Below are 27,298 nucleotides of genomic sequence, written 5' to 3'. Positions count from 1 at the left end.
TTGATTCTCTTTATCATTTAAAAAGGTCGATAATATTTCACACATAAGTAAGGAAATATATACTCTTTATCCTTCATCCAATCACCCTTTGCTACTCAAGCTTTTTGCCATAATGATTTGCAACTCTGTTTTGCTTTTCTTGTGACTTTGGAGAGTGAGCTTAACCTTCTTGTAAGCTTGGTCCAAACTTTTCTCTTACTTATCTACCTCAAATATCACGTCTTTAGTATGTGAGATAGATGGAACTTTTTGTCTTGCTTCAACTTTGTCAAATGGTGCCTTGCTCGTGGAACTATAGACAACATTGTTGTAGATAATGCTATCAGAAACAAATATTGTTTCCATTTGGTCTTATGCTCAAATAGAGTATTTAAGGAGATTGAAAAAATGGAATTTGCCTCATTTGAGTATCCATTTCTTTGCGGAGGACGACGAGAACTTCAAAGTAGTTTGTCACAAGGATGTGAAAATTTGATGCTTTGCTTATGTTTAATTGGCATTTGATTAAAGGATTAATCAAATGTGCAATTAAAAGATGCACATGTGTTGCACATGTGAGGTGCAAGCTACTTTTTCACAATTGAAAGCCAAAGGACCATGTGAAAAAGATGGGTGTTAAAGTCAAAAGTTGTAACAAGTTACACTTGTTAGATTTTAGGTGAATTTTGGTGTCAGTTTGCCCCTAAGACCATTAATTGGCCATTAAGTGTCAGTGGCGACACTAGGGACTAGGCATTAATTAATGGATTAATGCTTGTTCAAGGGTCAATTAATGCATGGGACCACTTTGGGTTGCAAATGGCCTAGCCAATTAATTTTTTGGATGGGCAAGGTTAATTTTTTGGACATGGATTAAGGGTTGAATTAATTTTCAGAATTAATTAATTCTGAAAATTAATTAAATGGTTGGAAATTGCTGTAAATGGATTAAGAAAGCTGCCACTTGGCAAAACTTTCCCATGCAAATGGGGAAAAGGCTAAATAGGGCTGAAGGGAGAGGGAAATCTCGTTTTTTCATTTTGGAGCTGTTGGGAAGAGGTATTGGATTGTTGCTGCCAACTTTTGGGGTCAATTTCCAGCCATTAGAGACCATTTTGGTGATGGAGATTGCATATTCTTGACCTTGGGAAGCTGACAATTGTTGCTGATGCACTTTCTCCTAAAGATCGTAGTCTTTGATGCTCCTATTGTTGTTGGTGCATCCGTTTGGGGCTGGCACAGCAGGGCAGCAGCTGATTTTGATCAGTTCTTCGCAACAAATCTCAGAATTTTCTCTCTCTACAGCATTCTCTCATCTCCTTCAGCCTATGCTCAGCCATTGTCAGCCATTTGGAGGAGATTTCAGCCATTTTTGGTGGGCTGATCTGTAATTTCTGCAGTAAACCCTAATTTACGCCAGAAATTAGGGTTTAGCAGCCACCTTGGGATCCGTGCTAGAGATTGAAGGCTCAAGGGATTAAAATCAGCAGCTGATAATTGAAGATTATCAAGGGATTTCAGGAGCCAGCCCATCCCGAATTGATTTAGGGCAGCATTTGGCCAGCCAAGGGTCAAATTGGAGAAGAAGTCCTGGGTGAATTAAGGGGCAAATGACCCAAAAGTCTTGCTGGTCATTTATGACAGCAAGAGCAATTGGTTAGCAGAGGAGATTGAAGAATCTCGAGTTGTACTCCTTCCAATTGAATGAAAGCTAAAGAAATACTGCAAGGGGCGCCAATTTTGGAGCCAAGAGGGTGTCTACTGTCCAAGAATGTTATGGTAAAGTGTGTATTTTATTTTATGTGCATTTATTTATTGCTGAAATAACTCTTAAATCAGGTTATCACCACCCATTCCAAGAAGGAAGGCTGGCTTCATAGTCACCATATTCTCAAAACTTCCTCTTCAAAATTAACTAGTCATTCTCGGATCTCTATCATCGATACCTTGCTATGATCTAGAAGATGGATTGAGATGTAACAATCTTAATATCTTTGTGTGCCATAGTTAGCTCTTTGACAATTCATGCATGTGTGCATGTATGTACCTATATCTTGCCTCAAAATTGGCCATAATAAGAGAAAGTCTCCGGTGCTTTTATTGTAGCATCTATGCCTTCATGCATTGCATATGGGGGTGCATGCCTTTCAGGCATAGTCTATTACTTTGTTATATATAGGTTATTGTGCATAAAATCAAATCTATTTTTGAGAGCACAATGCTCATTTTATTGACCATCAGACAATTGATTATAGGTTGGCAAAATCCTCATCTTGAGATAGATGTCAGTCATCGATGGATCTTGGCAAGCATGGGAATTTGATTGATGAAGAACAAAATAACGTTTCGCTTGTGAAAAGCAAAAAAGGAGCAAAGAATCTTTTAAATATGCACTTGTATATCCAAAATCTTCTTCTCTACACATGCAGGGCTAGTCACTGGTTATCCTCGACATATTCCTCTAAAAGAGTATTCACAAACTTGAGCAATTGTAGCCATCTGAGCATTAGAGCGAGGTGGAGAATTACCTTGGTTAGGGGCCTCAGGAGTAGTAGGAAGTTTGGCATTAAGATGCTTATTGCATTTGACAGATGTGTGAACATGAGGGGACAAAGCCATCTCGTCATTTGCAGGGCACCATGTCTTCCACCATATCTTCTTATATGTCCATGTCTAGACTCAAAGTGGCAACAATTGGATCAACATAGTCCATGTGCAAGCTGATCAATAGAATCCATGTTTACATCTACAATCAGAAAAAGGGGGTTGGTAGTAGCAATGCAAAGAATTGCTGAGGCAATGGAATATTATGGGGAGCCCTTCCCCCCCCCCCCCCCCCCCCCCCCCCCCCCTCTCTCTCTCTTTCTCTCAACAAACCCTAAATCTCGCCCCCTTTCCCCTTGAAAAAAAAAGAGGCCGATTGAGCATAAGTGATAAAACATGATAGATTAGATTCAATTAGAGAATAATATGTTACACATCCAGGTTGCATTATTGACTTATGTAAAAGTTTAGTCTTTGGACAAGCTATACTCTGATTTAGATCTCAAACATCATGATTTATTCATATCACACAAAGAGAATGTCTATGAGAGAAATGAAGTTTTTTTTTGGTTTGCTTAATTGTTTTGGAAAAAAAGTCCATGTTTGTTATGCAAAGAAACGTTTGTTACTTTAAGAAAAGTTTGTAAGTTTCAAAAGCAAAGAAACACGTTTCTTTGTTGCTTTGGTCAATTATGGGCAATGCCCAATGTAGTTTATGTGGCGAGAACACTTACTAAATTGTCAAAATTTAGCGTGTCTAGGATTTTAAAAGTAGTGATACTAGACTCTTAACTCTAGGTGAGTTAGGGATAGGTCTAACTTAAGAGCTATTGTACTTTCATTCTATCATTCTAGTATTTGCATCTTTTGAGTGTGGAAGTGTTGCCCAATCTTGCTTGTTGTCTTGTGTTTACTCTCTTTGTCTTTTTCCATTTCCAATAGTTGGTATCAAAGCTAGACATGTGGGTTTCGTCTTGCCACCACTCAACTGGTGTCACCCACGGGAAGTCCACTCAACTGACAAAGAAAGAAGAGTTGCTGTTTTGAAAGAGAAGTTGTTTTGGAGAAGATACTGCTACTGTTTTCAGCATGAACACAGTCCCATATGTAGTCATGCATAGCCTTGCACACACAGCCTCTCTCAGCCCTACCCACAATTTTTTCAGGCTTACCATTTTCTTTGCCTTGCTCGCTATTTTTTGCAGATTTTGAAAAACATGCTAAAACTCTAATTTTTACATTTGGCAGTTTTCAAATCTTTTTGCAAATTCTCATCCATCTTGCTCATCTCATGCTCAATTTCAAAGGAAGTTTCAATATCTCATACTTCGTATTAGGAAATTTGGGGGTTTTTGATCAACTTTTCCAATGTCTAAATGTTTTAAAGAAAATCTGGGGTTTTAATCAATTCGAGCTCCCTTGTGTGAATCTCCACCAAAATTGCTAAGATTGCATAATTTCTTCAACATTAGTGCAAGAAATATGGGGCTTGTTTGATTCTTGACTCTGGCATGCATTTTGGTGGTTTCTTGAAGTATTGGTTGTTGTGGACATTTATCTCGAGGTGACACTCCATCAGATTTTTAGGCTGTAATTATAAATCTCTAAAAGTTCTTAGAAAATTTTCACTGAGATTTGGGGCTTTTGCGTGGTTGGTATCCCAATGCATTGGACAAGTGTTGGAACTGTCAGAAGTGGAGCAGCGGTGGAAGCATAAACATGTGCTGAAATAAACTGCTGAAACACAAGACAAAAAGAGAAAAGAAAAGAACACGATACAGATGAGAACTCAGATGTATGCACGGGAAATGGAATCCAAATATTTGAACACGAGACAGTCGCATACAACAGTGAGTCACTGGCTGCGTGGGCACTGGCATTGGCACTGGCTCTGGCTCCTCTCTCCACAGAGTCTGCAGATGGTGAAGATGATGATACTAACTGAGGAGGAGCACTGAGTATAAATAGGCTGAAAAAGTGGGGAGCATTAATGTTGGTCGGACAGCATTAATGCTGGCCGACTGGTGCATAAAAATGCTCCACTGGCATAAAATGCCACACCAGAAAAAACCTAAAATACCTAATAAAAATGCCCAGCCCAGATCAAGCTCAGACTCACATATGAGCTGACAAATACTCTGCTAATACCCTCTCTCAGATCATGGGTGATCTGATACAATACAATAGTACAATGAAAAGGGAATCAGAAACTATATAACATAGAACCACCAAGTAGAACCATGGATACCCAAAAAGTGGGTGATCAAGCCACCACCAAGGTGCCTCGGAGAGAACTTGATGTCGATGTTGATCGTACCAAACACCTGAAAATAGAGAAGATCATAGCATGTCTCTGTGTCTATCATCAATGTCTCGCAGTAGCATACAAGACCATCCTGTCAAAAATGCCCCTGAACATAGGTGACCATGGATTCCCCGCCTTTGGCCAGACCGCCAAAGCGTCCCCTCATGTGAGCTCCAGACGAAAGCCTCCCGCTCTTTGTCAGATAACCAACTTATCATGAACCTAGATGTCAATCCCAGCTCCAAGATTTGATTCCGCCAGATTGAAGTCGATGCGTCAGGGACGTCCCTCTCTGGAACATGTGCACCTGTATAAAAGTATAGATGAGGCGCGGCTGTCCCATCTGAACACCCGCTCACAGCACAAGAGAGTCGTGAGGGATGACCTCATCACCACCACTAGAAAGCAGCCGAGGAAGGGGCCACCAAGCCCTTCCCGCGATCCAAAGAAGAGGATCCCTTCCGCGCCTTGGACTTCACCTTGGTCGGAGGATTTGAGTCGGAGTCTGATGAAGGAGAGGACTCATCGGTAGAGTCAACATTCCGCTTTGTCTTCTGCTCCTTCCTGGAAGCCGCTAACGTCTTGCAGTCCTTCGGCAAATGTCCCTTCTTGCCACAGTGGTAACACTGGGCCTTGGACTTCTTCTTCCCGTCACCCCTCTCTAAAGCTACATAAGCCTCGCCTCCATAATGTGCCGGAAGCCGCCCTTGTAATCTCAAGGATATCTCATGCTCAAGAAGCATTGAGGTCATATGTGTAAAACTGACAGGAGTCGATGATGTCTGCGCCCGCAAAGCATTGGCCACTCCATCAAACTCCGGGGGGAGCTTGTAGAGGACCATCCCGACGAGATGCGCCTCGGGAAGAGCAGATTGCATGTGCCGAAGCTGGTCCTGTACCTACGTAACACGAAGAAGAAAAGACTGAATAGTATCTTTCGGCTCAAACTTCATTTGCTGGAGCTGGCCATAAAGTGTGACTGCCCGCATGGTGGAAGGTGCCTCGTACATCTACTGCAACTTCTGCCATACTTCAGGAGATGTCCTACAGGAGGTAACCGCCGGTAAGACCGCTTTAGAAATACACCGAAGCAACGCCGAGTAAGTACGGGCATCGTCCGAGTCCCATGTGAGCACCCCTTCCTCATGGTTGTTCTCATCAAAGTCTTCAGGAGGAGGAAAAGGACGGAGAGGTCGAGGAAGAGCTCCACAGACGATGTACCATCTTTTGCACAAACCAAGCTTTCATGACAGCACTCCATGTGAGATAATCAGGTCCATGTAACTTATCATCAGTGGAAGTGCACGGAGGAGCCATATGGAGAGGATAAGAAGAGAAGTAGAGAAGAGATGGAATTTAGAGAGGAAACACAGCCAAAACACAAGCACAGATTGCAGAAAATGAGAGTTCACATGCAATATAACCCAAAATCTAATCAATAGAAGACAAAATCTGCTGCAAAAAGTCAAAAAATCAGTCAAAAACTGCCAAAAACAGCAAAAACGGCCTGAATTAACAGTCACCTAGCCACGCGAGATGCTGAATCAGCAAAACGCAGGCTGTAAACTGCAGAAAAAAGGTAGAAAACTGTCGCCAGCAGCTGCAGATGAAAAACGTAGGCAGTAGAGGGTGCGTAGGCAGCAGGCAATGGCAAAACTGCAAAAAACGCAGGCTGAAAACAGCCCCAAAACAGGTCGCCTAGCTGCCACAGTAGTCGTTTGATCAGCAGGGGTACAAAACAGTCCTGAAATCAGTAATAAAACACAGCAGAAACACACATCCTGAAAATTGATACCATGCCAGAAGTGGAGCAGCGGTGGAAGCATAAACATGTGCTGAAATAAACTGCTGAAACACAAGACAAAAAGAGAAAAGAAAAGAACACGATACAGATGAGAACTTAGATGTATGCACGGGAAATGGAATCCAAATATCTGAACACGAGACAGTCGCATACAACAGTGAGTCATTGGCTGCGTGGGCACTGGCACTGGCACTGGCTCTGGCTCCTCTCTCCACAGAATCTGCAGATGGTGAAGATGATGATACTGACTGAGGAGGAGCACTAAGTATAAATAGGCTGAAAAAGTGGGGAACAATAATGCTGGTCGGACAGCATTAATGTTGGCCGACTGGTGCATAAAAATGCTCCACTGGCATAAAATGCCACACCAGAAAAAACCTAAAATACCTAATAAAAATGCCCAGCCTAGATCAAGCTCAGACTCACACATAAGCTGACAAATACTCTGCTAATAGGAACAACATTATTTTGTTGTTTACGTAACGTTGGACTATGAAATTTCAGTAAATCTAGAAATTGTAGTGAAAAATTGGGGATTTTTGGCAAAGTGGCTGCATTTAATGCTGGGCACACATATTGAGGCTTATGCAGTTTTATACCATTGAATTGCTGTAAATTGCAATTTGGGTATTGTTTATGCAATTTGGGCACATTTTTCAAGAAGAGAGTTAGTTTTGACAGTTTTGCATTTGCTTTAGTATCGTGTGGTTGGATTTTGGTACTTAGTTGAGTACACTTCACACTTTAGCTTGGAAGTGTTTGGCTGCTCAGTTTGTGCATAAAATGTAGCAATGCCAAAATTACGAAACTTGAGATCAAAGTAACGTTTTGGGAGTCCTCACACAAGAGGACAAGCTAGATGGTACCAAATCCTTTGTGGAGTTTTATGGTGCACAATCTTCTTGTTGCAAAGGATCTCTGGGATTATGTTACATGTGATTTACTGAGATCGGGTGAACTTGCTCTTTAGACATCTCAACATGGTGCTAGAGGATAGCTTGTTGCTCTACTAGTTGCTGTAGTTGGTGTCCCTGCTCCTTCTAGAGCAGATTAGAGGAGATGGGACTTGAAAGATGCATAGGCTTTGTCATGGATAGACTTGTTAGTGAAGAGAGCCATTATACCTCATATATGCTGATGCAACTCCTCCAAAACTTGGGATATTTTGGAGTGCATGTTTGTAGTTTTTAGTCAATTCAGAATCTTCTACTTACGAAGAGAACTAGCTAATGCATATATGGTTGAGGCTAACAACTTGACTGATCACCTCATACACTTGCAAGATATCCGTGAGCAGTTGTTGAAGATTGATGAGGTTATTTTGAATGCATAAATGATAAATGTCATTCTGAACTCACTCCTTGAGTCTTATCTTGGTTTGCACACCTCGCTGAATTGATCTTTGAGGGGGGTGCAACAGTCTCTTATTTTTGTGGAGTTGGAAGGTCTCTTATTGCAAGAGGAACGAACTTGGAGAAATGTTGCTATGAGGTTAGGGGATATTGCCATGCTCTCTAAATATAAGGGAAAGGGCAAAGTGAACCAGTTTGTAAGAAACCAACAAAAGGTTGATTCGCACAACAATCAAAGGAGGCTGCCCAAGAGTCAGAGAAGACAAAGAAAAAGGGAAATTGCCACGATTGCAAGAAACTAGGACATTACGTTAATGATGCAAGAAAAGGTTGGCCAAGGAGAAGAAAAAGGACTTTGGTTTGGTTGTTTAGGAGACATCTGCTAGTCGGTCTTCGGATGGGGATACTAAATCTAACTTTTTAGAGGAGGACTATACTTTCTTGACATGCAGTCATGATACATCCATGGTTGATGGTGCATTTAATGCTACTGAAATGCAACATACTTGTGGTATTTTGACAGTGGGGCATCTAGGCACATCACTTCATGGAAGTGCTTGTTGACATCTTTACAATCAACCTTGCAGAGAAGTGTGCTACATGTGCTAATAACGACAATTATGATGTATATGGCATTGGTTCAATATTGATCACTACTTTAGATGATTCGAATTTCATGCTTCTTGATGTTTTGTTTATGCTTGGTATCACAAAGAACTTATTGTTGATTTCAACTTTTAATAAGCATGGATTTGGGGTCATCTTTGAAGATGACAAGTGCATTAATAGAGATAGAGAGAGAGACTATGCTCTTCGATTGTCATGTACCTTGTATAAGGACCTATTTTTGTTGGATACGTATGAGTGTCGTTCTCATGATGCTCTGGCAGTTAGCACTCTTATGTCCCCATGCCGGATGCAAAGCTTTGGCATGTTTGCTATGGTCACATGAGTTTTGGCAGCCTCATGACTCTTTAGAGGTGTTAGATGGTTAATGCTTTGCCGACTTAGAATACTCCATCTCCCCATGCTTGTGAGGGTTGTATTCTTGGCAAAATACACAAGCTTCCCTTTAAGAAGGATGGTGTAGTGTGTGCTATTTGGAAAATACAACTCATACACTTTCACGCGTGTAGTCCTATATAGACGAGAGCACTCATTGGTCATTTGTATTGTGTTACATTTATCGATGACTACTCTGGATACACTTCGGTTATGGTTTGAATGCAAAATTGGATGTATTTATGCACTTCAAACAGTTGGGTGCAAAATTGGAAGCAGAAATATGTCTAAAGGTGCAAACTCTATGCACGGATTTTTTTGGGGGGAGGGGGCAAAGTATATGTCTCGTGCATTTCGGACATTTTTACCTAGGCATCGCATTATGCATCGAGCCATTGTGAAGATGACACCTCAACAAAATGGAGTGGTTGAAAGAAAGAACTGCACACTCATGGATTGGCAAGAATACTTTAGTGTAAAATGCATTTTTATTGGCTATAATTTGGAAAGGAAAGGCTATCGCTTGTATGAGCCATGCACAAAGAAAGTGTTTATTGGTAGAGATGTGATCTTTGCCGAAAATGCAGCCTTTTCACATGATCAGTTTGAAATGCTAGCCATCTATGACTTGGGTGATGCATTTGAAAGTCTCCTAGCACATTCTTTGGGGTCCAAGCATGCTGAAAATGGCCGGACAGATTTATTACAGCAAGCTGTTATTACAGCTCATGCTCCCAAACATTAGGAATTTGATGATACTTTGCCTCCAATAGTTGAACATGCAGTACAACAAGAAGGACTGTTGTAAATGTAGCAAAAACAGTCCCAAGATGGTGATGCATTTGAAGGTCTCCTGCCACATTCTTTGGGGTCCAAGCATATTGAAAATGGATGGACAGATTTATTACAGCAAGCTGTTATTGCACCACATGCTCCCAAACATTAGGAATTGATGATGCTTTGCCTCCAAGAGTTGAACATGCAGTATAGCAAGGAAGGCTGTTGTAAATGTAGCAAAAATTGTCCCAAGATGGTTGTTGTAGACTCTCCAAGAGAGTAAAATGGATGCTTCCTTACCTTAGCGCACTAGAAGGGTTGTTAGACATGCAACACATCATGTAGGGGGGACTCATTTGGCTGATTTTTTGGAAGTAGATGATTCTTATGATGAATATGCATTTATGAGCTCATTGTTAGATGATAATAAGTCTACTTCCTTTGAAGAAGCCCAATAGGATGAAGATTGGATGTAAACTATGCAAGAAGAATTGGATTCTATTGCCACCAATTATACGTGAATCTTGTTGATTTGCCCCATGGTGAGAAAGCCATTGGAACCAAATGGGTCTATATTCTAAAGCGCAAGGCTGATGGTACTATAGACACGTACAAAACATGTTTGGTAGCATGCACAAAAAAAGGGCATTGATTATGAGGAGACATCTGCTCCTAAATCTGGTATGAGTACAATTAGGTGTGTTGTTGCAATGGTTGCAAATTATGGATGGAAGGTACATGAGTTGGACGGATACCATTCTTGAATGGGTGTGTTCATGAGGATATTTGTGTGTCACGACCTCTAGGGTTTGTAGAGAAATGCAAAGAGCATATGGTTTGCAAGTTGTCTAAAGCTCTTTATGGTTTAAAGCAAGATCCTCGTGCATGGTATGCTAAGATTGATGCTTATTTGCTTAGCATTGGGTTCACAAATAGTCCAATTGCATCACACCAAGAATGAAGGGGGGGACATGTCGGTTATCGTTCTATATGTAGATGATATGTTGCACATCAGACCAAAAAAGCATAAACTTGCAGATTTCAAGGCTCAATTGAAACATACTTTTGCTATGTGAGATATGGGTTGTTTACACTATTATTTGGGGGTTCAACTTACCCAAAATTAGCATGTCATCATCATGTCACAATCGGATTATGTGGATAAGCTTTTGCATACGTTTAATATGCAAGATTGCAAGTCTATGTGCCTTGCTATAGAGCCCACACTCAAGCTGTCCATGCATGATGGCAAAGAGATGTCTGATGTTGCAATTTACAGCTAGGCCTATAGCCCATGGATAGTACATTGTCAAGCTGCCAAGCGGATTCTTATATATCTACAAGATACTCAGTCACATGCTTTATTATTTCCCAAGGGGGAGGGGGGAGGCTTGCACTTACAAGATTTGAGAGATTTAGATTGGGCTTGGAATTTAGACACTAGGCAGTCGACTTGTGGACAATGTTTCTTTTTGGGCCGTTTATGCATTTCATGGCTAAGTATGGAACAATCTGCAATGGTTACCTCGTCTTGTGAGGTTGAGTATAGAGCAACCTTCATCGCAATAGTGAAATGTGTATGGCTATATAGATCGTTGGTTGATCTATAGATTTCTTTGGAGACTCCTACACCCATTCTTTTTGATAGTTAAGAGTACTATTGTAGTGGCATGGGATCCGAGCATGAAACACATTGAGGTACGTTACCATTATGTCAGAGAGAGAGATGCTATGCAAGAGAGCACAGTTTGATGTATGTCCCTATACATGAGAATTATGCATACATTTTCACCAAAGCATATTCTCGTAGAAGTTTGAGGCTTCCTGATAAGTCCTTGAACTTGCTACCCTTTGGTGATTGATCTTTGTGGTAGAAATGATTGATCTTTGTGTACTTCTACCACATCGGCATTGTAGGGGGTGTTAGAATTGGCAATTTTGTGGGTAGTGCCCAATGTTTTAGTTGATTGGTTTATAGTATGAACTTAACTACATTAGTAAGTTGTGTCACCACTTCTAGAGTCAGTTCTAGAGTTAGCTAACTTGACTAAAGCTAGGGGTCTGTTCTACCTTAGACCTAAGGTTGTATTTTCACTCTCACTTTTAGTTCAGCAAGTACAATCTATCGTTTTCAGCTCACATTGTCTACTCTCTCTCTCTCTCTCTCTCTCTCTCTCTCTCCATCTCCAACACTTCCTTTGTGGACATGGTGAGGACGATTAGAAATGATGGCCCAAGCTTCAAGGCCCCTTCATACCATCACTTGCGGACTAAAGAATTGGATGATGAGGTCAAATGTGTGTAAAGAGATTTGCTTGATCTTAGAGAGAAGTAGAAAACAGATGATTGCAGCATTGTGTGTGATGGATCGTTTGATGCTCGTTTTGTGTATGTTTGGAAAACAGATGATTGCAGCATTGTGTGTGATGGATCGTTTGATACCCGTTTTGTGCATGTTTGGTTCCACATTCTTGCAATTAGTTGATACAAGTGCTGAATATAAGTCGAGAGTATATCTTTGAAATATATTCTGACAATGCATCCAATTGTCTTCGGGCTGATCAGTTGGTTGAGCAAGAGTGGCCGATTAATTTTTACACCCATTGTGCATGCTGTTACGTCAATTTGTTGTTTGAGGTAATTGGAGAACTTTCTTGGGTGAAGCTTGTTTGGAACAAACTTTGAAAGTGGTGAGATTTGTCTTGTGAAAAATATAGTTCTTGCTTTGTTTAGAAAGTTCAGTTTAAAAGAATTGCTTAAACCAGCACAGACTTGGTTTGCACACACGTTTATTCTTGTGGCAAAAATGTTGGATGAGTGAGTTTTCAATGGATTGCGCTGCATGGTTGTTAGTGATGAGTACTGTCGAAAGAAAGTGAGTAGGATTGCGGAGGCTTTGGAGGTTCCATCTATTGTCTTGGGTTCTTCATTTTGGATCAATGCCAAGATGATTGTGAAGCCATGTGCTCCAATTTTATAAGATTTTGCATCTTGCTAATAGAGGGGGTGCCACCGTGGGCCTTGTTTATAAGCTCACTGACTGCATGATAGAAAAGATTGAAAGTCTTGAAGGTATTGATGCTTCTAAGCTACATCAAGTGAAGGCACTTTGTGTAGGCCAATGACCATGATGCACTCTCCATTGCATGCTGTTGCTTTTGTGGTTCATCTGTTTGGAGAGCAAAGAATCTCAACAATGTCAAGGAGGTAAGGGTTGGATGGATGTGATTGAGTTGTCTCAAAGTATGATGTAAGTGCTTAGGGAGGGTTATGTGATGAACTAGGTAAGTATAGGTCTGAGTTGGGTACATTTGCATGTCCTATTGCCAAGGATGAGAAGAGGATGCATCAAGGTGTAAAATGGTAGGAAACCTTTGGGGTAGAGACACCAAAATTGCAGCAGTCGGCACTTAGGATATTGTCTCAAGGCGCTTGTGCTTCAACATGTGAGAGAAATTGGAGCGTTTTTTCTCTCATTCATACGTAGAAAAAGACCAAGCTTTGTGCATGTTCACAGGTCTCGTGTGTGTTCAGCTGTAGCTTCCTAAACCTCGTAGGTGTATATTCTATATACACAACACAATGCTCACAGCTCCTAATAATGTTTTCATTATATTATATGGTTTTCACATTAATTAATGTGACAATTGTCCCTGCATCGTCTCTAAACCAGAAGCAACAAAAGCCCTCTAGGATTGTATTTCGAGAAATTACTTTTCTCAAAGAAGATCAGGGCATAGCTGTTTCATTTTCTTTTCATTCGCATCCTTCGCAACAGTAATTGAAGACATAGACTTTGGGTTGTGTGCTGTAGTTTCCTGTTGGTCTGCACTCTTGTCACACATCATGTTTTGTTGCATGGTGAGGAGGGGCTCTAATAAGGTTATGGAAAAGTAAAATGGATCATGTTGGTTGGTGTTAATTAAGGAGAGAACAAGCTAACAATGAATGCTCAAAGGGATAGATCTGTCACGTCAGAATACTGGAAGATAATGGAAAGGGTTCCTTTTCAAGCTTGCAGATGAACTTGTATCTTTCTGCTTTGCGTTTGCATGCCTGCAACAGGCAGTTCTTTTGTTTTGGGGTTGATAAAAATTCTTATGTACAATTTATATGAATACTTTGCCCTGTTCAGCTCCTTTTTTGAGGGGCTAGGGAGATGGTTATGCAAAATCTGCTGGATCATGTTATCGAGCGATTGTGCTTAGATTGTTCTTTGGATGTCAGGTGACCAGATATGGACCTGAAGCTAGTATAAATGTTGACTGTGAAGTAGATCATGATTGATATTTTGAGCTGACTGTATGGTTTTAAATCTGTTGTGCAGCACGCCAACTGTGAGAATGCATGGATTGGAATAGATGGAAATACTGGAGTCTTAAGTGACATGAAAGAGATTGGGGTAAAATGTTTACAATCAGCTTTTAAATTGATTTTCTTTGTCTGAGACGGTTTCATGTATAACATTAAAATATCTTGTGCTTGACAGGTTTGGGATGCTTACAATGTGAAGGTACAAACATTTAAAACGGCCATTGAAGCTGCATGTATGCTTTTGAGGATTGATGACATCGTGTCTGGTATAAAGAAAAAACAAGCACCATCTTCGACTCCTAGTAAACCGCAAGTAGAAGATGAAAAGGACGTAGATAGTGAGCAGATGCTGCCAGAGTAAAAAGTTTAGAGTTTCTTGTGAACGAGTTGAAGAACCTTGGCTGGCAAGTCCCCCTTACATAGTGTTGGCCGTTTTGTAATGAAGCCTTGGTTCAGAGTGCCAAAAGTCTATCAATGAAACATCGAGTATGCTTTCAATTTGCCAATCCTTCAGTATGCATGGCAGCATTTCTAGTGGTGCTGTGTCCCACATCTTCAATCTTGGCGGATCAACTGCAGAGCTATTTTTTTGGAGCATGCAGAACCTAATGTGCTATCCAATAGAGGGGTAAGGCCATCTGTATTAGGCAGAGGAGCTGTGCTAGGTCTATGCAAAATGTTAAATGGGCAAACAAGGAGATACAACATTTGCCTGGAAGTTTTGAATATGTGGTTGTTTCTTTCTGATGCCCGATTTGCAGAATTATCAATGGGCCAGTATATAAGATGTATGATACAGACAGCAAAGACGGAGGCAAGGAGCACGATTGGAGTTTGGGTTACATGTTTAATAGCTAGATCTAAATGGATGAGTGTTCACCTTTGGAGCTCTGAACTCAACATGATTGCTCAATTATAATGATAAGAATGGCTTAAAGTTAATGCTAGTCTAAACTTGTTGAATACATCAAACCTTGTGGAGGTCTTAGAGAGGTATTTAATACTCTTGCTACATTATTTTGTAAATTAAGACTTAGTATTTATCAAATGAAAACAAAGGACAAGAATTGTGATGTGATTACACAAAATATGCTTCAATTTTAGATTCGTTACTACAACATTTTCTACATACTGCTGGATGTAATGATGGTTCTGTACACCCAGGGCCACTAAAGAAGTTCGGAAATTAATGTGAAACAAATTTGGGAGGCATACATTTCCCATATGTTTCAAGTAAGTTGATAGTTCCAACACCGGTTGTGTGTTGGTGAAACCCCTCCAAGGATTTTGATAGATAAGTCTTGGTTTGTTTTTTAAAGAAAGAATTCTCACACCTGAAACTACACTAGTGTTAAAAATATTGCCTTTTGAGAAGTTTGATTGAGCATGTTTCCGGAATGTTGTCTTTTGAGAAGTTTGATGATTGGGCATGTTTTTTATGGTTAGTCTTCTGAGTTGTCAAAAAGTAAGCATTCACATGGCTAGTGTCAGGGGCTCCCTTAACTAAAATGGCTGTGCCAAGGCTCCATTGTATTTGCAAAGAGTATATATTGCTCCATGATACTAGCATGAGGGATTCAGCTAGACAGCTTAGTTTTTTTCCTAGAAGACCACAAATGTTTAGGAACAAGTTGAGGTATTTGAATATGCCTGGAGTTGGCACGAGGAGAATGAGTTGTGCATGATTTCACTTTTAAAGAGGCTATCGTTAGAAATTGGAGCAAGCCGTAGTGTAGAAAGAATTCACAAATGGCTCCATCTTTATCAGCTACATGCACCATATGGTTGGAGTGTAGTACGAGATGGAATAGCCTTGTGCTGTGACATTGATGCTGCAATCTAGTATCAACATACTCTAATTGTTTTTGTGGGTGACAGGATCACATAGTGATTCTGACTTGGTTGGGGTTGTGATTCAATTGAGGAGACCAAGTTTTGGGTTATGAGATTTAGGGCAAGGTGTCATGTATAGTATGTGAATGTACATAGTGATATCTATACAGTGCTAAGACTTTTAAGATTGTGGATTATAGGTCATGCCTTTTGTTTGAATTATGTAAATAAGCAGTTGCATAACAGAATTAAGTTCCATTTTATTGTCACAGTTTGTTGGATGCATGCTTAGTACATTTCCATAGCTTACATATATCTGTTTCTAGGAGAAGGGCATTCGCTGAATTCATTTTCCATGTTGCTACCGCAATATGAAAATTATCTTAGTTGTCCTATTGAAGTAGACTCTCTCAAAGAGTTGTATAGCTTGTAGGTTCATTGTTTTTCGTTGGGGTTGAGAAGTGGACTAGAATACATTAAGGAATCAATACGACAATGTCAAGGATTGTACTTGAGGACTAAACATAGAGTGCATTGTCATAGTCTCTTTTCATATGTAGTAAGTCAAAAAATTTCTAAAAGACTAACCTTGTAACATGATATTTTTCAATGTACATAGTGAGGGACTCGCACCCCATAGAAGGATATTTTTGAATGGTTAGAGCTTCATGAAGTTTTTGTTGGGAAATACTTGCCTTTTAAGTTGGATGCATTAATTCGTTTTTTATGACCTGTGCATTAGGTTAAAATTGGGCTCATCACATAGCCATGCAAGGGCCTTTCTTCCTTATGCCAAGGAAAAGTGCACAAAGAATAGTCTATTAATCAGTCTTAACATCTTGTTTTTCACTTTTACACTAAAGCTTTACCATTTTTTTGAAGTGGACCTAGGTAGATCCCCATTGTTTGAATATCTCAAAATTGATAAAACCTTGAGTTGAAAATTTACAACTTGACTTTTGAGAGTTGTAAAACTAGCCAAACTTGTTAGTAGAAAATTCCAACTAATCATGACTTACAATCTTATTTAATGCGAAGAGGAAAAGGGTCATTTCAAAAATTTGCTAAATTATTAAAAAGGCTTTTTAGGGTGTTGCGAGTCATAAAAAACATATCCGTGCATGCTTAAGAGTCACTTTCTTCTTTCTATCAATTGGGAGAGGCTAAAGGGAAATTTTGAATGTTGAAACTTGCAAATAAATAGCGTGTTTGACGGCATGGTCTTTTTTGTCCTCTCTACATTCCATATCTCGTTTGCTTTATTGATGTATGCATTAGTTAATGAAGAGGATATTTGTCCAAAGGCATTGATATGGAATCAAACAATCATCCTTTTGGGCTAGACTAGTTTCCAAGTTCTTTATCAACTTTCAACTTTCGTTTTTTTATTATAGATGTGAGCATTTTGATTGTTATTTCATGTAAAGATTTAATATTGTATTCCAAGTGAGCGGTTTTGTTACTAGCTAACCTTGACATTAAGTTTGTAATTGAGGATTAACATTTGTCATAATTTCTATGTCCTTTGCCAGTCTTTTATTGAGTACTTTAGGTTATTTTACAACCAACTCTACACCTTACTATGGATAGTACCCATGGAAGGGATGTTGGAGGATGAATGCAACACATTTAATTCACATCGATTGGAAGAATTGAATTCCCTCTCTTAGAAGAATTACTTATGTTAGAGAATGATGTACTAGTTATGTTTTAATGTGTGTGCACAAAAGAAAAGATTGGATTAGAAATGTACTAGATGCTTGTTTATTAGATCTCATAAACCATTTCATAATTAAGGATGCACAATAATCATATTTTGAGGTTGAATGATGTAGATGATGAAGATGAAAGTATTTGATCTAAGTTGTACCATTGGTGGCTCTTCTTCAAAAGGTTCACTTTACCCTACTATTAGTTTTTATGTATTCTAGTGATGAGTGGTTGAAAAATTATGATTAAGGTAGGTTTGAAAGAAAGACCATGATGTGTTGAAGCTCTTATTTGGATAAACAACAAATTAGATACCATTAAGTGCCGATCCAATTGTGAGAAGTTGGTAGTGGATGGATGGGGATTATTCTAGGTCATTGGCACCTTAAAAGGGACTTGAAAAAAAAATGACATGTTTGGAATTTCAAATAGTGAAAGTGCAAGACATCCTTGTTTGTATTGCATGGAGGAGAGGAAGAAGGGAAATGACAACCAAAATTTCAACTTGTGATCATGAAGATTCAAGTTGGGAGCTAATATTTAGAATATCCTTGGCATGAGGACACTTCTACTATTAGATTTACAGTTGTAGGAATACAAGCACATAGCTTGGAGAAGAAGAAGGTTGAGAGAGAATAATTCAAAGTCTATTGGGAGGTATCAATAGAGAAGATTTATAAGATGAAGTATGCCCTAAAAGTTAATAGGCATATATATAAGCCTAGGGGAGAAAATACCTTTTAAAGAGGGAAAAAAGTGAGAACTAGCACTCATGTATAAGGAAGTGCCACACCTAGTGGATGGGAGTATCCCTAAAGCTTTGCATAAAGGTTCCAACTTCTCATGATGCAAAGCCTTTACAAAAAGGTTTGCAATGTTATCATGTATTGGCAAATAGACCAAGTTGATCTCTCCTTTGTATAGACTCTCCCTAACATAATGATAGTGCACCTCAATGTGCTTAATACATGAATGGAACATTGGATTGTACACAATTGCCAATGCACTCTAGTTGTCAATAAAGATAGTGGTGGTAGATGAGTGTCCAATACACAAATCAAACAAGAGGTATTTGAGCCCAACACTCTCAACGGTAGTTTTGAAAGCTTCCTTGTACCACACAAAAAGAAGCTGCCATAGTGGGCTTCTTCTTACTCAACCATGATATGCATGAGTTGCCAAGCATGAAGCAAAAACCACTTGTGTGGATACATGAGTGTTGTAAAACCTAGTCTAGTCAAAATGTGAAAAAGCATGTAAATTTGGTAGTAATAATCCCCCCCTTGGGATAAAAGAACCTAAGGTTCATAGCACCACTCAAGTAGCCAAAGATTCACTTTAGTGCTTGCCAATGCTGATTAGTGCTTGGCTCTAGGCTATGGTATTGGATGTCCTATATGCTTTGAGAACCCAATGTATGTGGATGGAAGGAGATAATGGATTTTCCAACTTAGGGATTTTTGGAAATCTTGTGTTGGACTCTAGGCTATGATAGTGTCTACAAAAATCAAACATCCAACAATCTGTTGATATAGAAAGACATCAAAGTAGTCTCTCACATCATGAAGGCTCAACTTCAAACTTGTGTCCCTAGGAGGAGCAATGGGCCCGCAGTCTTGAAGACCAAATATACATAATAATCTCTCAATATACTTTTTTCAATTAAAGCACTATCTCCATCACATTGCTTGAAGTGAATGCCCAAATAATGATATTATAGATGAATTCAACTCGGGCTTGAAATTAGAAATATCTGTGTCATTAGGACAAGTGAGTAGCTTGCCACAACATAAACCACAATGATCAAAGGCACATTACCCTCATGTCTAATATATAAGGTGCTCTCAATTGGACTATTTCGAAAACCATGTGTAGTCAATTATGCATGTGTCTTCTCATAACAAGCCCAAGGTACTTGCTTCAAACCATACAATGTTCTTTTTCAATCTACATACTATGTTTTCTTGCCCTTTTTTCACAAAACCATGAGGTTGAAACCATACACTTTGTCATGTAAATCACCATTCAAAATTATAGATTTGATGTTCAATTGATATGCATTTCTCCATTATGAGCTATTGATGCATAAATACTACGAATGGTTATCATACAATAAACGAGAGGAGAGGTCTCATGAAAATCAATGCCCTTTTGTTGAGCATAACCATTTGTCACAAGTTTAGCTTTATAGTGATCAATACTAGCATTTGGCTTGCACTTTAACTTCTAATCCGACTTGGTGTTAATTACCTTCTTGCTAAGAGGTAAATCATATAAGAACTAAGTACCATTATTGATAATAACATCATACTTAGCTTGCATAATAGGCATCATATTTTTTGAATTTTGTGCCTCTTCAAAAGCACAAGTTCACATCCTCATTACATAGACTAGAAGTAGCCAATATGTAATAATTTGATGCATAAAAGGCACAATGAGAGTACCAGCCATTTTGGCATTGTCCTAGATTGGTCAATCTCTAATCTCTCATCAAGAAGTGCATCAGTCATATGAGCATCAGAAATAGGCAAATCTTTGTGATCATGAGAAATCTACGCAGGGTAAAAATTTGCCCCATTTAGCTTTGCATGTGATTGCATACCATTGAAAAAATGTATGAAAGCATCATAAGGGTCATCATACATTGATCACTTTTGTACATGAAAGTAAAAAGCCTAAATAACATCTTGCATAAAGAAAACCTCATGATTAATCAAGATATGCTTACTAACCTTATCATGATTAATCAAGATATGCTTACTAACCTTATCATCCAACTTCTTATGTTGTTGCACTGATACCAAAGCATAAGCTAAGAAACCAAAAACATGCTATCAAGATAATCTGCACATTGTTGGGAAGACACAAGGTCTTTGGTTGTGAGAGTGAATAGTAATGGATGGATAGATGTATATGATGTTAGAGAGATTCTTAAGTGAGGATTAACGGTAATAAGAGATTTGGCATATTCTACATGAGATCAGAGATGATGATAGAGACTACATAGAGTAGAGACCAACAAGAGATGAAACAACACACATGAAAGAAACCAGAGGCTCAAAGTATCCCAAAACCAATTCTTGATTAAGAAAACCTGTTTACAATGAGAATCCCCTTTATCGTGTCTTGTTTCACCCTATTATACCCAGAAACTTGCATCAAACACTAGCTTCTACTCTACTACACTTAGTCAGCAAATCTGATGGTTCTGATGGCTTCAAAAGGGGGGCAAAACATAGGAAGCCTACTCAAGATCGCCCCGGATCTCCCCTTCTCCTCCTCACCGTTTAGAGTACTGTTTGTTGCTTGAAATTGCGATTGGCAGCGTGAAATCGAGAGCCCTTCTTTTCGCATTAGATCTCAAAAACCTACTGAACGGCAAGTTGGTTTTCGCATGACACCCTATTCTAGAAGTTTTCTACACCTTTTTAGAATATTTTCAAAAAAAAATATAAAAAATATTAAAAAAAAGCTAAAATTCTCCAAAAATCCTGTAAGTTTGAACCATCCATACCATGGATACTAACACTAATGACTAATATGACATTGACTCTCTAGATTAATATGGATACTAACACTAATGACTAATATGACATTGACTCTCTAGATTAATAAGAAAGTCGAATGATAATGCACTTGAGAGTTTTTCACACTATGTCTGCATAGCAGCACGACATCCACCCTCTTTGAACCTGTACATTCTCCGGTATGTGCCACATAGTTAATCTTCATCTAGATCAATATATTCATCTTCCATCCCTGCATCTTCATCGTCCTCTTGATCATCCAAGTCAACATAAATGTGTTCTTCATCGTGCACATGTTCTTTAATTGATTCACTTACATTCAGTCACTTAAAACTTTTGATCCTCTTTCTTGCAATAGAAATCTTCAAATGAGTACCATCCAACTCACACAAAGAATACATTGAATTATCATGTACATGCTTATATCGTTCTCCCAAGGTAGCACACTCCAAGTAGTAATAACATCCTCAATAGGCATAACAGACTTTTGGCTATACATCAACTCAGTAGGCATATATCTAGTCACTATACTATGTGTAGTGTGATCAGCCCATAAAGCATACAGAAGTAGCTTGGGCCACTCTCGAATCTTACCTCATCATGCCTTGGCTAAATCTTTGATGATAGATGGGTGTTCGCATTCACTTTTGCCATTGCCTTCGGGGTTATATGCTGAAGTGAGAGCAACCTTTATGCCCAACCTCAAGAAGAATTTCCTAGCTTCTTCTGCATCCAACTCTCCTCAATCTGCAGTTATCTTTCCAATGCAACCATAGTAGCAAATAACATCTTCCAAAAAAAAAAAACATACCGCACTCTTAGCCTTTGTTCTTAATACCTAACCTTCCACTTGTTTTGTTTGATCTTCCTTAGCAAGTACAATGTATCGCATTTGCCAAAGTCCCATAGGCATGGTCACCAAGTTAACGACCCATTTGTTATGCATGGCTAACGAAAAGGTAGGACGTAGACCATCACGATATCGCACATTGGAATACTTTTGGCAAGTAGCACATGCCTTTACAAACTACAACACATCTTTATACATACCTTTCCACCAATATCTTTCGTTGATCTTTGTAAAAGTGGTCCACACACCCCAACGACCAGCCCATAGACTCTCATGAAACTCTTTGAAATTTGTTGTTGAGTCTCCTTATCACATATTACCCTATGCAAAGTCCTATTTCTCTGCTTTGGATGCTTCTATAAATGGCCATTCTTTAAGAAATACCCATACGCTTTTCTTTAGATTCTCTTGAACTCCTGATCAGTCCATCCCTCCTACTTAGTCAAAGTGTTCAAGTAGTAGCGGCCAATAAGCAACCACTCACCATCATACATGTCTTCTGAAAATGATCCAAGAGAAGATGCATAAAAACAATGATCTCATTGAACATAAGAAGTGGAGTAGAAATTTGTACCGATATCATCTCCTTCAACAACCATGTCTTCTTCATCCTCATACGTGGCTCTCGATAACACATCTTGGATTATGTTTACGTGTAATATGGCAAAACTTTGGGTTCAAGGACTTGATGTAAGAAATCCATCGCAACATAGCAATATTTGGAGTTGAGCAACTAGTGATCATCCCAAGCAAAGGTAGACAATCTTTCTCAACAACCACTGATGCACCAATAAAGTATTCTTTATGAGACTTCAATGCAACAACCACTCCCCGTAATTCCCTCTTAACTTGTGGATAATTTCATTGTCAAGGACTTAAGACTTGGGCTCAAAGTGCACATCATATTTGTTTCCGTCTTCATCATCTTGTCCAATAGCCCACCCAATTCTTGCTGGACTAGTATCCACTGTAATAATAATAGGCCTTCCACACTCATAATTTTCTTTCCTTAGTGTGGGTGCAGATAACAACAAACGTTTCAATTTCCTCATTGCCTTTGTATGTGATTCATGATGCCTATGAAACTTTTGACCTTTCCTCAAACATCAATTGATAGAGTGCATCTGTCTATGTGCAAAGTGTGGAATCCAAATAAGATAGAAAACACATGCACCTAAGAGTCATCTCACCTTAGTTATGGAAGTATAAGTCTCCTTCATCTTTTGAATGGTTTCAAACTTTACTAGAGAATGCCTTCGACCATAAGACCCACACATATGTCCCACAATCAAAACTTCCTTGACTCCAAAAATTGACTTTGGCCTAGAAAGAGTAAGATTTACCTCTTCTAACAACCTGGATAAGATATTCTCACAAACAGAAATATGATATGCAACAAACTTGCGACACCCCCTCAAATGCATTGTCTCATCCTTGGCCCCTTCTTCGCACCCTTTTATAGGCACATCATTAGGAAAAGACATAGTAACATGTGGTATGAAGTCACAAAGGACTTTGTTCATCCCATGCATCATATGTGCAATCGAGTTGGTTGTTCTCCAAGGTAAGGTACAGATCCTTACTAAACCCAAAGGTGTCCTCGTAGTTGTTAAATCCCTACTATCCACATCTAATTGAAACTGATCATATCCAGAGTAGAGATCTTCCATAGAATAAATTGCCCTTTTTGAAAAAATTTATGCAAACTCATCCACAATTGGACATGTACCAACATTCTTGATAGTAGTCACTTTGTTCACCAGTTGCATATCTTGTATAAACCTCAAAGCTCCATTCTTCTTTGGCATGGTGAACCACCTATTTGAACATCGTGTTCTTTTCATTCAACAACTAAATCAACTTTGGTAAGTGAGCCTTAGGAATAGAAATAGGTCTCAAGTTCCAAGGCACATGAGGCACAATGAAAATAACCATTGGAGCAACAACACTAGGATCCACACATTTAATTTCATGCGGTTGAAAAGCAAAGGCCTTACCATGTTTTAAAGGCATCTCCTGGAAGCGGTTTTTCTCCTCTAGTACAAGAAATCCCTTGCATCCAATCTTTAATTCCTTTGAAGTCTCTGGTGTAAATGTATGCCCAATTCTTTGTGGATCTTGTAGGTTTGGTTGTTGAGAGGCTTGAATCATTTTCTCTCTATTATTAGAAGGTAGAGGTTGAGCAACATGTTTTACGTTTTTAGCGACAATTTTATACTTACACACACTTCTTTGGAACACATGTCTTCTTTGAAGCCTTCAATTACTTTGTACATGTCCATTGAACATACTTTGAAAACTTCATTACCTTCCTCTAGATTTGAATCAACTATAGCTGCAAGCTCTTCAATGGTGTCAACAAAAGAAACTTCTTCAAAAACTCTTGAAATCTATTCATCATCTTCAATCACACCACTTTCCTTCAAGCTCTTTGGAACATTACCAACAAGTTTCCATTCCTTCCTTTGCAAGTCTTGAAACTTTCTAAAACAGATGAAACATTTTGTTGTTAGCCCTATAAATTCTGTAGAAAAAGCTTTCTTACCTTCTAAACGAGGAAAGAACCTTATTCTTTGTGTACCATCATAGTTCCACTTTACAAAGGTACATGTAGAAAACCCATTATATCTTGACACTCTTTGAACTCCTTGCTAATCTTTGGTAAAGGATGCTCCTGAAGGCTGTCTTGATTCCTTGCATGATCTATACATACGGTCAAGAACTAAACATCACGTTGCCCATCATAACTTCTTATTCTAGCATAAGCAGAACCATCATCCATCACCTTAGTCTCCATATGGAGGACTGTAGTAATATATGGTTGTCCAAGAATCAAAGGGTAAGAAGGCATATCCTGTACAAAGAAATTTTGCTCATCTCAAACATCTCCAATAGTCACTTTCACATTAGGATAGGCACCATAAAAATATGGTGATGAGTTGTATGTTGCACAAATTCTCCACCCATGATCCATATCAATTAGCCACCTTCCTTTGGAGTAGAGACTCTTTGACATAATATTAATTTTTGAACCATGATCTATAAGTGCAACACATGGATTATCAAGATCACCAACCTTAACTAGAATCTTTGTCGTAGCCCTGGTCAAATGATTCCTTGAATAATGGTTTTTGTGAAAAACTTCAGATTCCTCAACATACTCAAATTGAACTTGCTTTATCTTTCTCAAAAACTGATTACAATCCACCACCCTTCTTGCATCTTCATCTTCATGTGTATGTGCCCCATGTACCTCATGTATACCATGTATCCCTTGGGACTTTAAGGTCTCTCCATCTCCTTGTGAGTGAGGATTGGTAGGATCTCACAAAACTTGTCACTTCCTCTTGATGATATCAATGATCTCCTCATGAAACTCATGTTTAGTGATTCCAAGTATCTCTCCCAAAGTAAACTCCACCTTGCTATTGAGAATTCTTTATTCCAACACTTTCTTCACATCTGTAGCCAATTCAATGTCAAATTGTAATTTGTAAGCTAGAGTTTTAGATTTACCTTTGCTTTGGTCATGCTTTTTCTCCCTTTCTTGGTGCATCATCCATAGGTACTTTGGGTGTAGAAACATCATGTTGAGTTGTATCATGAGGTAACTCTATCTCCTTTCTTCCACTTCCCCTTATTGCCCTCTTTGATGTACCTTCATTGCTTTCTTCTTGTTTGCACTTTTCTTCAACACTAGCTTCATTGTTTTGGCTCGTAGCAATGTATGCATACACTAACAAAGAGTCTATAGGATCATCCCAACTTGTTGTTTATCAAATGCAATCACCAACTTGGTGCAAAGCATCCCTAGCAACCTTCCCTCTTTCTACTGTCTTTATTGTACAAGGCCAAAGCTCATTAACTTGTTCAGACTTCTTATTCATTTTAGCATATTTCTTTGATACACATTCCACTTGTAAACCATATGTAGTAGCTTTCATAATGGCTAAAGCATGTCTAGCCCACATATCATCCATAAGTTTTCTCATACCACCTTTTCCAAAGTTGGTACCAAGAGGTAAATCTGTCTCCCACAAATGAATTTTACCATCTTTAAAGAAGACAACACCTTTATCTAGTGCATCTTTGAATGAGTCACAATCATTTCAAAAGTGATAAGTACTATCACACCATATGCATCTCGAAATAGAACGTGCACGAGTTTGAGGTCTTTGCTCAGAGGGTTGTCCTTTTTCTTCAAGTCTTGAAAACTTCAACTAAAACTCTCACATATCTTTCACTAACTCATCCAAAATTGAGTCTTCAACTTTGGGACTTACAGTTATTGGCTTGGTTACTTGCTTCGTTGTTGAAGTAGAAGCTAGAACAATACTAGCCACAACCATCTCGTCCCTTTGTTTTTGTCTCTTTGCAACATCATCTTTCACCTCTTTCCAATTAGTTTTTAGTCCTTGTTCAACATTCTTATCTTCCAAAATTACTTCAAGTCTTGTTTTTGAAGTGTAGGATGAGTAGCCTCCTCTGTAAGAAAAGTTTAGTCTTTTCAACCTCAAGAGATTGTTGTTCCCTATTTGATAATTTAAAGTATTTACACTCACACTCTTGTAGCAAATTTGTAGGCAATAGCCCTTTATTGGGTTAGCAACCCACTCGAAGAAAGTCCTCTTGGTTACCCGCTCTAGATCTTCCATAAAGTATTCTGCCTTGAGTGACTTCTTGAAATTGTTCCAATTGTCAGCATATGCCTATTGTATCTCTCTAATCCTTGTTTTTATCTCCATAACAATTACCCACTCAAAATTTGCTATCATTTGTTGCTCTAAGACCCTATTCAGCTCCATCTCATTTGCATATGTCTTGAGATACTTAGAAACATTACAACCTTCAAATTGATCTACCTTGTTTACCACCGATTGAAGTGCCTTGTTATAGCTTCCTCCATCCTCTCCACGCTTTGTTGTTGTCACATATACATTCCAAACTTCCTAAACATCTGCAACATCATTTAAAGACTACTTAATAGACCCCTAAGTTATGCCCTTACCCTGCCTTTAATAAAAGATACACTTCTCTGGCACATCTTGATGAGATTCGATTTTGCAGGCTTTATTACACCAAGAAGTGGAGAAGAAGAGAATGAAAGCCCTTCATGAACTTTGGGCTAATAAGTTTAAATTTGTGAAAGTTCAGTTGTGCTATATTATGGTGCTTGTTATGAGCTATTTCTTGGTAAGTTGGAACCTAAATGGGATGGACTATACAAGATTGTACGCTTAGGAAAGAATGGCTCTACAACCCTTCTAGTGGATTTTCAAGGGGTAGAGTTTCAAAGTAAGT

General features: G+C 38.9%; 1 protein-coding gene across 1 annotated transcript in view; it reads left to right on the top strand.

Moving 5' to 3' along the window:
• LOC148022049 (TCP-1/cpn60 chaperonin family protein) overlaps window positions 1-15,019 on the top strand; it is a 47,100-nt gene extending 32,081 nt beyond the window's left edge. Inside the window, exons 13-14 of the mRNA XM_087697648.1 lie at window positions 14,091-14,165; window positions 14,253-15,019. Coding sequence (XP_087553774.1) covers window positions 14,091-14,165; window positions 14,253-14,438 — 261 coding nt within the window. The 3' untranslated portion in view covers window positions 14,439-15,019. The remainder of the gene's footprint in view (window positions 1-14,090; window positions 14,166-14,252) is intronic.
• The last annotated feature ends 12,279 nt before the right edge of the window (window positions 15,020-27,298 follow it).

Source organism: Lygodium microphyllum, chromosome 17, assembly GCF_053477565.2.
Source record: "Lygodium microphyllum isolate KBCC chromosome 17, Lygodium_microphyllum_v1.1.10, whole genome shotgun sequence".
Taxonomy (NCBI): Eukaryota; Viridiplantae; Streptophyta; class Polypodiopsida; order Schizaeales; family Lygodiaceae; genus Lygodium; species Lygodium microphyllum.
The sequence above is the reverse complement of the archived record's forward strand: the minus strand, read 5'-3'. Positions and strand labels throughout refer to the sequence as shown.